The sequence below is a fragment of the Pimephales promelas genome, chromosome 24 (assembly GCF_988280905.1).
Source record: "Pimephales promelas chromosome 24, fPimPro1.hap1.1, whole genome shotgun sequence".
In the NCBI taxonomy this organism is placed as follows: Eukaryota; Metazoa; Chordata; class Actinopteri; order Cypriniformes; family Leuciscidae; genus Pimephales; species Pimephales promelas.
The window spans coordinates 3,545,865-3,561,347 of record NC_142792.1 but is presented as its reverse complement, the minus strand read 5'-3'; the positions used below and the strand labels follow the sequence as shown (position 1 = coordinate 3,561,347).

At 37.4% G+C, this 15,483-nt stretch overlaps 1 protein-coding gene across 3 annotated transcripts in view; it reads left to right on the top strand.

Annotated features, from left to right (window-relative positions):
• Positions 1–14,567, top strand: part of dock4b (dedicator of cytokinesis 4b) — an 84,263-nt gene extending 69,696 nt beyond the window's left edge. For 2 of the 3 annotated variants that reach the window (XM_039667917.2, XM_039667916.2), the window contains 10 exons: positions 875–958; positions 2,223–2,342; positions 2,423–2,547; positions 4,051–4,171; positions 4,498–4,579; positions 6,118–6,224; positions 7,466–7,538; positions 9,101–9,196; positions 10,417–10,478; positions 11,095–14,567. In XM_039667917.2, coding sequence (XP_039523851.2) covers positions 875–958; positions 2,223–2,342; positions 2,423–2,547; positions 4,051–4,171; positions 4,498–4,579; positions 6,118–6,224; positions 7,466–7,538; positions 9,101–9,196; positions 10,417–10,478; positions 11,095–11,520 — 1,296 coding nt within the window. In that variant the 3' untranslated portion in view covers positions 11,521–14,567. The remainder of the gene's footprint in view (positions 1–874; positions 959–2,222; positions 2,343–2,422; positions 2,548–4,050; positions 4,172–4,497; positions 4,580–6,117; positions 6,225–7,465; positions 7,539–9,100; positions 9,197–10,416; positions 10,479–11,094) is intronic. The other variant, XM_039667918.2, reaches the window with a different exon arrangement.
• The last annotated feature ends 916 nt before the right edge of the window (positions 14,568–15,483 follow it).

Genomic DNA, 15,483 nt, shown 5'->3' with positions numbered 1-15,483 from the left:
AATCGCCTCCAAGCTCGTACGACATCAAAAATCCAGTCCGTTCTCATCCCAAGGAGTCAAATACTGACGCTTTTGACATTTCGTCTACATCCAACGCACATGGCACCCTTTATAGCGTCAATATGAGACGCAGATATATATGGGCCAGATGGCGCCTCCTAGTGGTCTAACCCTAACCCTACCCCAGACCTAAACATACCTATAACCGAAGTGTGTTATATTGACGCTAAAGGGTGCCATGTGCGCTGGAATTAGACGCAATTTCAAAAGCGTCACTATGTGACGCCCTAGGATGAGAATGCATTTGCAAAAATCATACTGTGTATGCCTGGCTTTCGTAAGCCTTTTTTAATATGTATTTATTTAATTTTATTTCTTTCCCTTCCTAAAATCTCACAGACGTTTCTCAAAAGATCCCGTAACTCAAATACGCTGGTCCCTTTGTTGCTAAAAATCACTGTCGCATCAACTCGGCAGGCATAGCGTGCATCTGCAATTAAATTGTGCATCCGCCGGTAGCGTTCGCCTGGCCTTAAGGGCAAATGTCATGTTCAGGGCAATGGGAAAATCTGCATGGTGGAATCTTTGAAGTCTGAGAGTTTCCCTCCTGAAGCTTCTGCTCTCCCACTGTCTCTTTGGAGATACCAGCACGTCTTCCTTGGAACAGATCGGACACAGATACACCGTCTGTTCTCTCTCCTTCCCCCTTTTCCTTAGAAGATCTGAAGACATATCTTGCACTTTATTTGCTTGCAGTTATATAATTTGACTAATCGGTGAAGCTATGCATGATATTGTTTGCTGAATTTGTCAAGGTAAATGTAACTCGCACAATGCCTTATGGTTAAACAGTGCAATTTTGTGTTTCTCACAGGCGTTCTTCGTGAAGGACTACATCATGAATCACCCTGAAGATGGTGACAAAATTGGTCGTCTCCGAGAGCTCATGTTTGAGCAGGTTTGTCTCAAGAAACCAAATCTAATCTACACCAGATTTCACACACATTTACGATGTTTCATTGCCATCATTTCTCCACTCATGTTTGGGATTTAGCCTTTACGTTCTACACAAGCTCGGTTTCTGTAGGTCTCACTTCTTCCCTTCATGCTCGCGCTGCTTAGTAACCAGAAACTCTCCAGAGCCAAGCACATGATGCTCATGACTAGACGGTAACCATGGATATAAGCCATTTACAAGCATGAAAGTGAACTTTTAAAGACTGAAGGGTGAAAAATATTTTGCTGATCATTTAATTATGAAGCAAGCAGGTTTAATGGATGCTGTTTGCTTCTTTAATAAATGTCTTTCACCTTATTCCTACGGAAGCGTATTGCATTCACTTGAAGAAAAAAAATATTCTTTTTTTTCTGAATTAATGAGTTAATTATCTCAAAATTACGAGAGAATTTTTCATGGAAATTTTTTTTGCTCTTTTTTTTATTATCTCAAACATTCATGAAAAATCACCTCGTAATTCTGAGTTAATTAAGTCGTTAATTCAGAAAAACAGAGCAAAAACTTTTTTTCAATAAAAAAATATCTCATAATCTGAGATAATTATCTCATTAATTCAGAAAAACAGAGTAGATTTTTTTTTCAACACCCTTCTGTATATTCCTCTTTATTTGTCAGTATGCTATTTTAAAGAAAGTAAAATATTTGTTATAGTTTTGTCAGAATGTAGCTATTTTTACTGTCTTGCTGATGTTTATAGGGGTCATGAACTGGCTTTTTAAATTTTATTATATTGTTGTCTGAGGTCAACTTATGACGTTCGCTTGGATTTTGCATTCAAAAACATCAATATGAATAAGTAGTAGGCTATTTTCTACCCTAGTTTTGAGCCTAGCTCAAAAACGCTTGGTTTTTATGGGCGTCTCGCACTGAAGACTTAGAAGTAAAGTCTGGTGTCAATAAAAGCTTTTATTGGACTAACAAGGACGTTTTCAGTTCTGAAACTTACAGGATATTCTTATAATATGATGACCTCTCAGATGTCAAAAGCATCTGAGAGGAAAATTTGATTTCTCAGTTCATCACCCCTTTTTTAAGCTCAAGTGCATGGGCTGGGAAAAGTATTAGCCAATGATAGATCAAGTCAAGTCTCCGTCCTACATTATTCAGCACTAAATATACCATTTCACTGAAATGCGTCACATTACGGAGGTTAAATGCATTGTGAGTACTATTGTCTTTTGAAGGCTCATCGTTTCTCCATCAGGCTCACATACTGGAGTTTGGTTTGACAGTGCATGAGAAGTTTGTACCTCAGGACATGCGGCCCCTGCACAAGAAACTGGTGGATCAGTTTCATCTCATGAAATCCAGCCTCGGCATACAGGTACAAATCTGAGTTCCTACAGTCGGATTCCCAAGCCGTTCCTTGTGCGCTCATCTTTCTCTCTTTCCTATGGCTTAAAGGAATTTCCCGCCTATGTGCGAGCCAGCCCGATCCACTTCACCAACGGAAGCCCTCGAGCTGGAAGAAACTCAGCGCCCAATATAATGAGTCCAGAGGGAGGAGCGCGTGTGGTGTCACGCCGCAGGTGAGAAACTCTTTTCAGGGTTACACGTCCCCCTTTAGACATGCATGTCTTCTTAAAGGAGTAGTTCACTTTTAAAAAAAACTTTGCTGATAATTTACTCACCCCCATGTCATCCAAGATGCCCACGTCTTTCTTTCTTCAGTCGAAAAGAAAATAAGGTTTTTGATGAAAACATTGTAGGTTTGTTTTTCTCCATATAATGGACTTCAATGGGAACCAAACGGTTGAAGGTCCAAATGAGAGTTTCAGTGCAGATTCAAAGGGCTTTAAATGACACCAGACGATGAATAAGGGTCTTATCTAGCGAAACGATCACTCATTTAAAAAATAAATTAAAAAGTTTAAGTTTTATAAGCACAAATGCTCGCCTTGCTCTGTTCTGTGATGAGCGTTCGTGACTCTCCTGTTCAAAATCGTTCATCAAAATGAACAAATCTTTTTCCGAGTCATGACTCGAAGGGTCCTAGATAAGATCCTTATTCATCGTCTGGTGTCGTTTAAAGCCCTTTGAAGCTGCACTGAAACTCTGATTTGGATCTTGAAACGTTTGGTTCCCATTGAAGTCCATTAAATGGAGAAAATCCTGGAATGTTTTCATCAAAAACCTTAATTTCTTTTCGACTGAAGAAAGAAAGATGTGGACATCTTGGATGACATGGGGGTGAGTAAATTATCAGCAAAAGTTTTTTTTTTAAATGAACTACTCCTTTAATAGTAATTTTACAAGTATATATCAAAGTATTCTACTAACCCGAACCCTAACAGTCTACTAATATCTTTCTAATACCCTAATGAGAGTTAGTTGACATGTACAGAGTGTATCATCAAAGTAAAGTGTAACCTTTTTCGGGTCAACCACTAGGGGTTTTTCATTGGTTAGTGCTGATATCTAGTGAGTAGAATTCCTAATAGCAGCTATACTGTCCTTATGTCATATAATTAGAGATGGAAAATTTGTGCTATATTGTGAATATTGTTTTCTCATTTGCTGTGGATAGTATTATATGCTAGTATTTGTTCCACTGACTCCTCTTTATTTATTTATTCGTTCGTTCATTCATTTATTAATTTGTAGTACTAGTAGTTATAATGAATGAGTTTTTATTTTATTATATTTTGTAGTATAATGATGATTTTATTATGTCAAAAAGCCAATATTAAAAAAAAATTAACTTTAACTCCTAATTATAACATTTACATAAACCATTTTATTTGAATGTTTACACAGACAACTGTTTTGCAATTAAACCTTTGTTTGTATAGAATTCATTCAAAATATCTGAAAGTTTATTATCGTAAATTGATTTTGAAACCATTAATCATGATTATTAACAAATGTCGATAATGTCAGAATATTGGCTGATTGATGACTCGTGTCTTTCTAAGCTGTCATAATTAAAACTTTACTAATCTGCTTGGAAAATTTTACTCTAATTTTCAACAGAAATTCATATTACTTGTTATGAAGTCATTCTCATGGTGTTTTTATTGTATGTTATTCAGTCCCCTCAGCTACCCAGCGGTCAACCGCTACTCCTCATCCTCGCTGTCATCTCAGGCGTCCAATGAAGTGAGCAACATCACGGGCCAATCAGAGAGCTCCGATGAAGTCTTCAACATGCAGGTGAGTGCAGAGGACACACACACACACCGGCAGAACCTCTATTCTCTGTCGCTGTCTTTCATATTTCCTCCTAATCTCCCTATTTTTTTCCTAATTGCACTCTTTCTGTTTTCATCTGTCTCTCTCACATCCCTAATCCTTCCTGTCTCGCTCCGTCTTTTCTCTCACTGGGAGAATCGGATTTGTAGGTGAATTATAGACGGGATGGACAGATTATTTCATTTTTTTCTTTTATCCCAGACGAATGATTATTTTACAACCCGTTAACAAAGTATAGGAAACTGTGAGCTCGCTCTTATGTTTCTCACGGCTTCTTTTCTTTTCAGCCAAGTCCGTCTACCTCAAGTCTCAGTTCCAATCACTCGGCCTCTCCCAACGTGACCAGCTCGGCTCCGTCCAGTGCCAGAGGTGAGACGAGTCTGTCCAAAAACCTTTGCTCTATTGAAATACAAGCTTGATGTAGACATACTCCAGTGTTCTTACAGCAGGTTTGATGCGGCACAAGAACACGTGTTAAATATGTACAACGGACTGTGTGCTTGCAGTGCACTGACCAATCATTTCTCTTCATTTTTATACTTGCATGAAACATTTTTTGACGGGGTTAGAAAGGGTTCTTTTAAAACTTTAAAATATTATGAAGCAAGATGCCTTAAGTAAAAATGTGTAAGTTACGGAAGCCGGCTTCCACCAAATAAAGGCAATTGTGATTTCTTATATTTGAGACATTCAAGCTTTATATCACAATTTGAACTTTATTTATCATAATTGTGACTTTATTTCTAGTATTTGAGACATTAATGCAACATTTCTCCCTTTTTTAACATTATATACTCATAATTGTAAGTATATTTCTCATAATTGAGTCTTCATATCTCACAGTGTCAGTCATATCTGTAACTTTATATCAAAATTGAAACTTTATTTCTCATTTTGGACTTCTTATAATTGCGAATTTTGGTTACACTTTATTTTAAGGTGTCTGTGTTACAGTACTGAGTAATAATAATTAACTAGATGTACTTGTACATGTCCATTCTCATAATAGAGACATTGGATTTGCGACTTTAAAACACAATTTGGACTGTTTCTTTTAATTGTGTCTATTTTTCTGGTTTTCTGCAACTTCATTTCTTGTGTTTGATTGCTATTTTTTGCAATCATATTTCTCGATTCTTCATATTTCCTGGTATGCTATGTTCAATCTTGGTAAATTTTGACTCTTTACCTTGTTTTTTTGTTACTCTGATTCAGAAACAGGCCTCCATAATAAACAGATTTCTGAGATAAAAATAAAATGCTACAGAAGTGAAGTTTATGGCCCATTTAATGCTGTTTTTTTTTTTTGGTGGGATACAGAAAGCTGGTGTCCTGATATATTGCAGAACTCTCGCCTCTGTTCTCCGCTCTTCCTCGGCCACTTATCTCCCTCCATCCAGCATGTGTTTACTTGCAGACACAGATAATAAAAATGGGAATATGTATGGAGACATTTATGTAATCTTATAGTCTCCCCTTGGCAGCCCTTCTTGCCTTGCAAAGAGACCCCCATAAAGCAGCGGCAGACAGGAGGCGCTCCTGTCGAATTACAGAAGACATAAAACGCCGCTTGACGAACTCTAGACTGATGATAGCTATCATAAGGGAGCCGTGGCCTTCTGTCCTGTGCTGGAGGAGGATGTTAGCGTTCTGTGCAGGTTCAGACCTGGTAGTCCATCTCTTCCCGCGAAATAGCCGTCTGTCACCCCAAGAGCACAATTCTCGCCCCAACAGGAGGGAGAGACGAGGAGGAGCCTTTATTTCATGTGCTGGCTGGTTAGCAAAGAAACGAGAGCAAGATCTATGTCCTTTTTATGTGTGTGTGTGTGTGGGGGCACATATTTGAGCATTCATATTGGTTTGTTACTGAAATCACACCCTTGCTTACACCTCCTCACCCTTCGCAGGTTCTCCACAGTTGTCAGATAAACAAAAGCATTCCCGAGAGAATTGCCTCTCGCCGAGAGAGAGACCCTGCAGCGCCATATATCCAAACCCCCTGGATCCCACACAGGTATGAAGATGATTACAGTATCAGTGTTTTTAATATTCCTCAGATGCCAGTCTTCGCTTGATGCGTATAGCTGGGTTTTCTTCTCTTAGCCGCCTTCATTGTAAGATTTGTGTTTACCACATCTTGAAAAATGACTGGATGAAACTGGTTTTGTTAATGTGTCTCGGGAACATTATTTGTCAAGATACGAGAAGTGAGGTAAAGCATCTATGCCGAAGACTCATTTCTCATAGCATTTTAATAGGGAGATTAATTACATACTAATGTAAAATCATCATAAATGAAGCATATAATGGGTAAGAAGCTTTCACAATGGATGTCTAATATATACATATCTCTGTTTTATTGTAATGCCACCTATAGAAGTTTGTGTTTAGTTTATATATTTATTCACATTTAACCATGGAAGAAGATTTTCCCAGAATCAAGTTTATATCCAGTCTTTTTCAGCTATGAATAAAGTGGCAAATAATGATCGTATTTATTTATATATATATATATATATATTAGGGCTGTGCAAAAATTAATTGCGATTAATCGCATCCAAAATAAAAGTCTGTGTTTACATAATATATTTGTGTGTGCTGTATATAATTATTTTGTATATATAAATACACACACATGCATGTATATATTTAAGAAAATCTGTTATTCATTTATAAAATATTTATATTTATATAATATAGATTATGTATTTTTATATATATACAGAATATAAGTGCAAAAAATTCTTAAATATATACATGCATGCATTGGTATTTATATATACAAAATAATTATATACAGCATGCACAAATATATTATGTAAACACAGACTTTTATTTTGGATGCGATTAATCGCAATTAATTGTTGCACAGCCCTAATATATATATAAATGAAGAGTTCAGATGCAAAAGCCTCTAAATGCCATTTGAAATTTTCTTCTTTAATGATGATTTTTATCAAGCTTGTATATTTAAGTTCAGTGATTTCACTTAAATGGCAATGATAATTACCTATTAATTGTTATTTAAGTGAAATTACTGAACTTAAATATACAAGTTTGATAAAAATCATCATTAAAGAAGAAAATTTCAAATGGCATTTAGAGGCTTTTGCATCTGAACTCTTCATATATATATATATATAATTTATGTAAAATAGGAACGAGGATAAACCAATAGCCTATTGCAAACCTTTAGTAACATTCTCTCAACTGAAATCCTCAAGCGCACTGATGTGATGTGAATGTCTTTCACAGAGGCCGGTCCCACACCCAGCGGGCGATGCGTCCTTGCCTCGCAGTGACCCCAACATCTCTACCCCTGACAAAGGTAAGCATGTGCATGTGAGCGTATGAATCTTCCGTCTGTCGTCCTGCTGTGAAGAAGGTGGTCTGAAGTGACGGGGTCTCGCGGTCAGCGCGCTAGATCTGATGCTAACCGACAGCTCACCGCTCCTGTGTGTTGTGACAGCTGTGACTGGACCACCAAAGAGCTTCACAAACAGACTAATGCTTATTCTAATTGACAGAGAGAGATTTTGAGGAGGTTTCATCATCTGTTCACCTAAGTTATTTAAATCTATGGTCAGCAGTGGCAACTTTTAGTTTTTTTCCTGTAATTTATTTCCCATATACATGGTGTTTTTGATGTTACTGCTTCATTTGAGAAGACTTTCAAAAATGTCCAGTGAGCTATTGCAATATTAAAGAGATAGGTTTCCCAAAAATGAACATTTTGTCATCATTTACACAACCTCATGTTGTTCCAAACCTAGTTTCTTTCTTCTGTTGAACACAAAAGAAGATATTTGAAAGAATCATATGGTAAAATAATGCTATTGAAGTCAATGGTTAACGTCAACTGTCTGATTAGCGGCATTCTTCATAAGCAGAAGAAAGGGTAACACTTTACTTGAAGGAGTGTGCATAAGACGTGACACCTTCATAACCATGACATATGTTATGAATATGAAGTAAGGTTTATGCAAGTGTCTTTCACTCAATAATGACATTTTGAATGCAGATATGACATTGTGTGAGATGTCTTTGTCATGACAACTTGACATTAAATGAAGTTAAACTGTCATGTGGTTGGCTTTGACATTGGCTGTCATGAGGCCATTATAACTGTGTCATGAATATGTTTCTTGACCTCAACTACAGTGGTACTAATTTAATTTGTCATTAAAAAGTTATAATGGCTTCATGACGGCCAATGTCAAAACCAACCACATGACTGTTTAATGTAATGTTAACCAATAAAGCTAAGTGATCATTAATCTGCTCATGTTTATGGCAGGTTGTGTTGTCTTAGTAATGTCAAGTTGTCATGACAAAGACACTGACAGGTTATGATGTTTTGGTTTATGTCAAGGTGTCATAACAAAGGTGTCATATTTGCATTAAAAATGTCATAACTGAGCGAATGACACTTAATGACAGTTGTCACAAACATGCATAATATTAATAACATATGTCATGTCAAGATTATGAAGGTGTCATGTTAGTCCCTTTCAAATAAAGTGTTATCGAAGAAAGAAACTCAGCAACTCGAGGATGTGGAAATGATAACTGCGTTTTCGTTTTGGGGTAAACTATCCCTTTAAATGTGTTTAATTTTAGAGGGGGAAAGGGTCTGAAAGGGTTTGGATATTGAATATTTGGATATTTTGTTCTGAACAAACACAATTTTCTTTCCTCAGTTGGCATATTTCCTGTTCCTGTTGAGACAGTCTAATTAGTGTAATGGGACAGTGTCCATGCTTTTACACTCTATGGTCCGCCAAACCCTGATTAGCTATTTCCTATTGTCAGTCATACAACCCTACTGGGCCTTGCATTTTGAGTTGAATTGACTGAATATACCTGAAATGCATGTTTTGTGTGTGAAAGTGGTGAAGCCTGCACCTAGTAGCTGGAGTCTAGACATGCCGCTCTCTGATTTTAATGGAAAGGGCCCCCCTGTTCCTCCTAGACCAGCGCACACAGGTAAAGACAGAAATCTGCTTCGCCCGAGACTGACTTAGATGTTTCCTGAGCCTTTTAACTCTCAGATCTTCCACTCTTCTGCTCCAAAGTCTCCTGGTTTCTTCCTAATCTTATTTTCTACATCACCCGGATGCATCATTGGATAATGAGAAAAGTAACAGCGGGATCCTTCTCACACTCTTTTATTTATAATCACTCTTGATGAGCTTTCTCGTTGCTTTCTTTCTTTAAACTGCACGACGTGTCTTTAAACCTCAATCTGCATCCTTGCTGCTTCATTACCTTTTAGATGTTATTCTGCACTCTCTTTTCTGCATTGTCTTACTATCATTTTTTTATTTAATTGGTTATATATTTATTTTATTCTTACATTTTATTACTTATATATAATAATTAATATATACTTTTATTAATTATTAATAGTATGCTTACTATAATTTATAGCTATATTTACTATTTTTGTTGTGTGTGTGTGTGTGTGTGTATTTATATATTTATATATATATATATATATATATATATATATATATACTCAAGTTATTTAAATTGAGAAGAATTGATCATTCCAAAAAATGGCCAGTGCGCTATTGCAATATTAAAGTAATAGGTTTCCCAATATATATATATATATATAAGTAGTGTATTTATTTAGTATTTTTATTCTTTTATAATATTATTAAATTGTTTTAATGTAACCTAATAAATTATTAGTGTTGTTGTTAGTATGAAGTAACTTTCAGAAATATAAGTAGTATAAATTAAATTAAAGGCCATGTTGCAGGTTAACCACCACTGTTGATTAATGGCTACATAAATCAAGTCAAAATATGTATATCATTTTTAAAATGTCTCAAAAATGGTTTAAAATACAATGGATAGCAGTTTAAATGTTTATTACCAACAAGCAAATTGCACAAATTCGTTAAAAAAATGACTCTTTTTGGCACTCCAAACTTCTCTAACTTTGTAAGTGTACCTCAAAGAACAAATTGTAAAATAAAAATGCATGAAGTGACCCTTGTAACAAGTGTGTACATCAGTGCACTGTAATTGAGGATGTTGTCCTGGAAAAGAACTGGTACCGAATTGTTAAACTGTTTTGCATTAGCCGACCGTCCTTGGCAAAGCGTTTCCCTGATTAGTAGACAGCCATGACCATGTTTACTGTCCCAAGCTCCTGTATCAAGTGAAGTAGATTGACTTTTGGTGTCCTTTAATAGGATCTCCTGCCAAGACTACACGATCACAGTCCCCTGTGATGACATCACGCTCGCCTCAGAAGGTATGACCTTTTCTTGTTGTCTGGGGTGTTTTGTGAAGTGACTTTTTGATGTACGGTGTTTACTGTAGTGTCTCGGGACTCAATCCAGGATGTCTAAACTGGGTCAGGGTCTAGTCAATCCAACTCATGATTAGACAGAGAGACGCTGTTTGTGAGTGTTCACTCCAGTCCTGAACAGTGATCCGCTGCAGAATCCACTAATCGGTCTAAACTCTTTCTTCTCAATGGTGGCACAATCATTTTACTGCAAGATTGTGTTTACTCTGGTAACAACAGAGGAAAGCAACACAATATTTACACTACCATTCAAAAGTTTGTGGTCAGGAATGAACTACTTTATCTACTTTTGGTCAATTTATTGTTACCAAAGTTTTATTTTTTCCAATAAATACTTTCTATTCATCAAAGAATCCAGGAAAATACTGTTTTATCATAATGTTGAAACTCCAAATCAGTAATGTTTTTATAGGGGTCATGCGACACTAAAAACAGATATGTATATGTGAAAGACTGTCTTTATTCCTGCTAGACTAGTAGATAGATGTAACTTATCTTGAGCCAACTGCATTGTGGCCCAAAGCTTCATCTTTGATCTGTATGTGTTTTGTATTTGTAGATCTCTGCGCCTCCGTTCACCCCTTCGCCCACAGAGTGCCAAACTACAGGGTTGGTGTCAAACTCTCCAGTGCTTTCTGGAAGCTACAGCAGCGGCATCTCATCTCTCAGTCGCTGTAGCGTATCTGAGGCCTCTGGAACTGAGAACACACCCACTGACCACGCCCTCCCAAACTCCGCCTCCAGCGGCTCAGACGAGCTCATTCGACGGGAGAACAAGACCCCGCCTCCTTACAGCAGCATACACGAGCGGAACAACCCCCGCAGGCAAGTCCCGCTTCCGCCAAGCTTGTCGATTCCTCCAAGCATTGACGCGCCACCCATTCCGCCCAAACCGCACCAGATTCGAAGACAAAACACTGAACCACGCCGACCCGACCAGTTTCCCAGACCCCGTCCCATTCCTAGGAAAGTCTCGCAGCTCTAACGCTGCGCCCCTCACACCAGCCCCACCATTTGCACTTTTACACTTAACCTCTATGGGTTTACGATGATTCCCGAATCTCCCTGTTATAAAATAAATAGACTGTGGAATATTTTTAATATATAAATATATATTGAGAGAAAGAGGGTTTGCTGGGGTATTGACTGCATTTTCTGCACTTTTTAGGTTTGAAATTATAAGTTCGCTTGTCAAATTTACCCAAGCCCCTAAATTAACTCTAAACTGAACTTAGTACTATGGTATTTTCTCAGATTTTCCATAGATTTATGTGTATTTAATAGTGGTTGATACAAGACATGTTTTGCCTTAAGAGTCTTTTTTATCAATGACAAATGCACAATTAAAAGTACTTTGTACTTTTAAATAGATAAAGGTGCTAGAAGTCCTCTATATTAATGTTAGCACAAAATGTTCAAGGTTACATTTTCCTTTGAGCATAAGGCCTATTCACACCAAATGAGAGAGAAAATATATGGGAAAATAATAAAATATTAGAACATTACTAAAGGGGTTTGAAAAAACGTTTGCTGATAATTTACTCACCCCCATGTCATCCAAGGTATCCGTGTCATTCTTTCTTCAGTCGAAAAGAAATTAAGGTTTTTGATGAAAACATTCCTGGATTTTTCTCCATATAATGGACTTCAATGGGAACCAAACGGTTCAAGGTCCAAATGACAGTTTCAGTGCAAATTGCAAACTGTTCAAAGGGCTTTAAACGATTCCAGACGATGAATAAGGGTCTTATCAAGCGAAACGATCGCTCATTAAAATAATAAAATAATAACAAAGTTTAAGTTTTATAAGCTGAAATGATCGTCTTGCTGTGTACTGTGATGCGCGTTCGTGACTCTCCTCTTCAAACTAGTTTATCAAAATGAACAAATCTTTTTTTCGTCTCATTTGGTTCATTCAACGAACGAAATGAAGGTGTTGATTCGGGAAAAGATTAGTTCATTTTGAGTTGGAACAGGAGAGTCACGAACGCGCATCGCAGTACAGAGCATGGCGAGCATTTGAGCTTATAAAACATAAACTTTGTTTTTTTTTTATTTTTTAAATGAGCGATCGTTTCGCTTGATAAGACCCTTATCGTTTAAAGCCCTTTGAACAGTTTGCACTGAAACTGTCTTTTGGACCTTGAACCATTTGGTTCCCATTGAAGTCCATTATATGGAGAAAAATCCTGGAATGTTTTAATCAAAAAACTTAATTTCTTTTCGACTGAAGAAAGAATGACACGGACATCTGGGATAACATGGGGGTGAGTAAATTATCAGCATTTTTTTTTAAAGTGAACTACTCCTTTAAGTCCTTAATGTGTGGGGGAAATTATATAGATTGGCAATATAGTGCAGATATAGTTGATATAAACAACACTTTTGCACAAATCTCTCTGCCCTGTGATTTTTATATTTATGCAAATATTTTATAAATGCACGTATTTTATTAGGAAACTGTTTATATCTATAGTACAAAAGAGTTCATGAACTAGTATGTCATTTTCCTAAGATGCACAAAGATGATATTAGTCCTACGTCCATTAGCATTACATCGGTTACCTAAATGGGCTAAACTGTGTGAGTGCAGCGATGACTCTGGAAACAAAAAATGCTTGTATCACCGACAGGTCAGTTTTCTTTACAGTCCGACGAAGGAAAAAGAAACAAAACGTAAAGAGTTTTCACTTGGTGTGAATAGGCCTTTAGAAAGGTCACTGCTTTTGTAAGACCAAGTTACCATAGTCTCTGAAAATCCACACGCAAAAATCTCTCACGGGTTAGACGAATCTGAAAACTATCAACATACATACTATACTACCTTTGCATTGATTAATGTGAAATTAATGCGAGTTTAATCAAGAGTAGTTCATCCGTCCCATTTGTGTAATTGGAGCGCAGTTGTGGGCGAGTCTTTTTTAACGCATTGATAGTTTCTTTAGGTTGCGCTAGAGTTTGGGGTCTGAATGATTAGATCCTCTGTAGGTGGTCAGAATAATTCCTATCAAGCGCACATGCCCACACAGTGTAAATGGAGATATACTTTTGTGGAGTTTTGCCAAGTGTTGTGCCAAAGGAACAGGTGGGCTGTAAGGAAAATGGATGTCTTGAACTCGAAGATGCTTTATTAGGATGCAAATGGACCGTTAGACATCCGTTATAATTGACTTCACTGTAAGGACTCAACGGTGCGCCGGACCACTTTACGGCACTGCGTTACCGTACGGCTGCTGGCTGTCTGAAAGACAGTGAGACAAAGTGTTATATCCTGGTAAGAAAAGCTTCATATAAAAGGTACTTGATCTACCTAGGGCATTACGGAGACTCGAGCTGCCATCAGGCAATAAGGGCTGCCACTTTTAATCTGAATTGATGCGTTCCAGTCCGGTCGAATCTGGATTGGCACCTCTGGACCGCACCTTCCCTGACCTCATGTTTCATTTACCTGTACGAAATGGAGGTAGAGGGACCATCTACAACCTTTCTGAATGATTATTACACAGATTCCGACAAAGAAGTGTTTAGAAATGATTGCATGCTAATTTCATTTGTTGTCCAAATGTTGACAAGTTTACAATTCTTTATGGCCCTGCAAATGAAATCCCAGCGAATATGGAAGTGGAGACCAGCTATTGTTTTGTTTTAGTGGGAAATGTGATCGTCTAACGCAGTACAATGTCCTCTTTCTTATTAATTCTTACATTTTTAATTTCTCCATTTTATGAGACTCGGATTTGTTGCGAAAGCCAGGCGTTCACAAAAAATCCGCCATTGAGAAAACTGTAAATTAAATAACAAAACTGTTGTAATTATGCCAAATGCAATATCTTGTCTATTGTACATAACATGTTTTTAACTGAAGAAGTGTAGCTATAACAAATTCACAGCTTTGAATGTTTGAACAGCAAATTAAGATGATAAATGTCAAATATTTATGTATTTTGTGAGCGTAGGGAAAATGAGGTTGAGAAAGCACCTAACACATTTACATTCTAATGACTTCCTGTCTAATAAACATTTCCAGCAACATTTTGATTCAACAGCTCATCGCGTTTCTTTCTCGAAAGGTTAACTGTATGGAGCCAATTTCCCTTTATTCAGGGCAGGGTAACAGGCTGGAGATGCCAACAAACCGAGTTGTGTGTATTCTTCAGTAGTCTTGAAATGTAAATGGAGCTTATATATGCATGTAAAGTGTGTGTATTTTACAGATTAAGCTCTATGACAGCCATTTGGACCTTTAATAAGGATCATGACGGCAGAAAAGTAGGAAGCTCATTGTTATTCCTCCAGGTGCAGTGAGCCGGTTGCATTATTCATGTGTTTTTTTTTTCTCTGTTCAGCAAGACACGTAATGCAATCTTGCTGTGGTGGGATGTTTGAAAACTCCTTGCTGTCATGGTAAGTTTGTTCCCTGAATTTTTCCCAAGGAAATTCACAGTTTATATGAAAGGTAAAACTGCAATTGTAATTGGGAAGTCTTCTGGAACAGGGAAATCTTAATGTGAATGAAGGGCCTTTGCTGTTCCATTCTTTCATGTTCCCTTCAAGACTTTTGCCGACTGTTCCACCAAAGTGTGCCTCATTTAGATGCTAAACACCCAGGGAATTGTAAATTTATTGGCAAGGTCAAAGGCTGGGGAAGGAGAAAGGCGGGACTTAATGTTGCCTTACCTTGGTTGAGCTTTTCATAGCACGAGCTCAAGGTGTTTTTCCGCTTCAGGAAACTCGAAAGAACACAGTTTCCATCTGGGACTGAGGTTCATCGACAGAGGCTTATGGATAATAGATTTCCTGTTTCATCCCTTGATTTCCTGTATCACTGCTGTTATGCTTTCGGCTGATTGGGATTTGCCCATCTCGCTGTTGGTTTGTTGTTTTCTGTGTTATGATCCCGTAGAGGACTCTTGCTGATGTCGTATGGGGATTTCCCACAGAACATCAA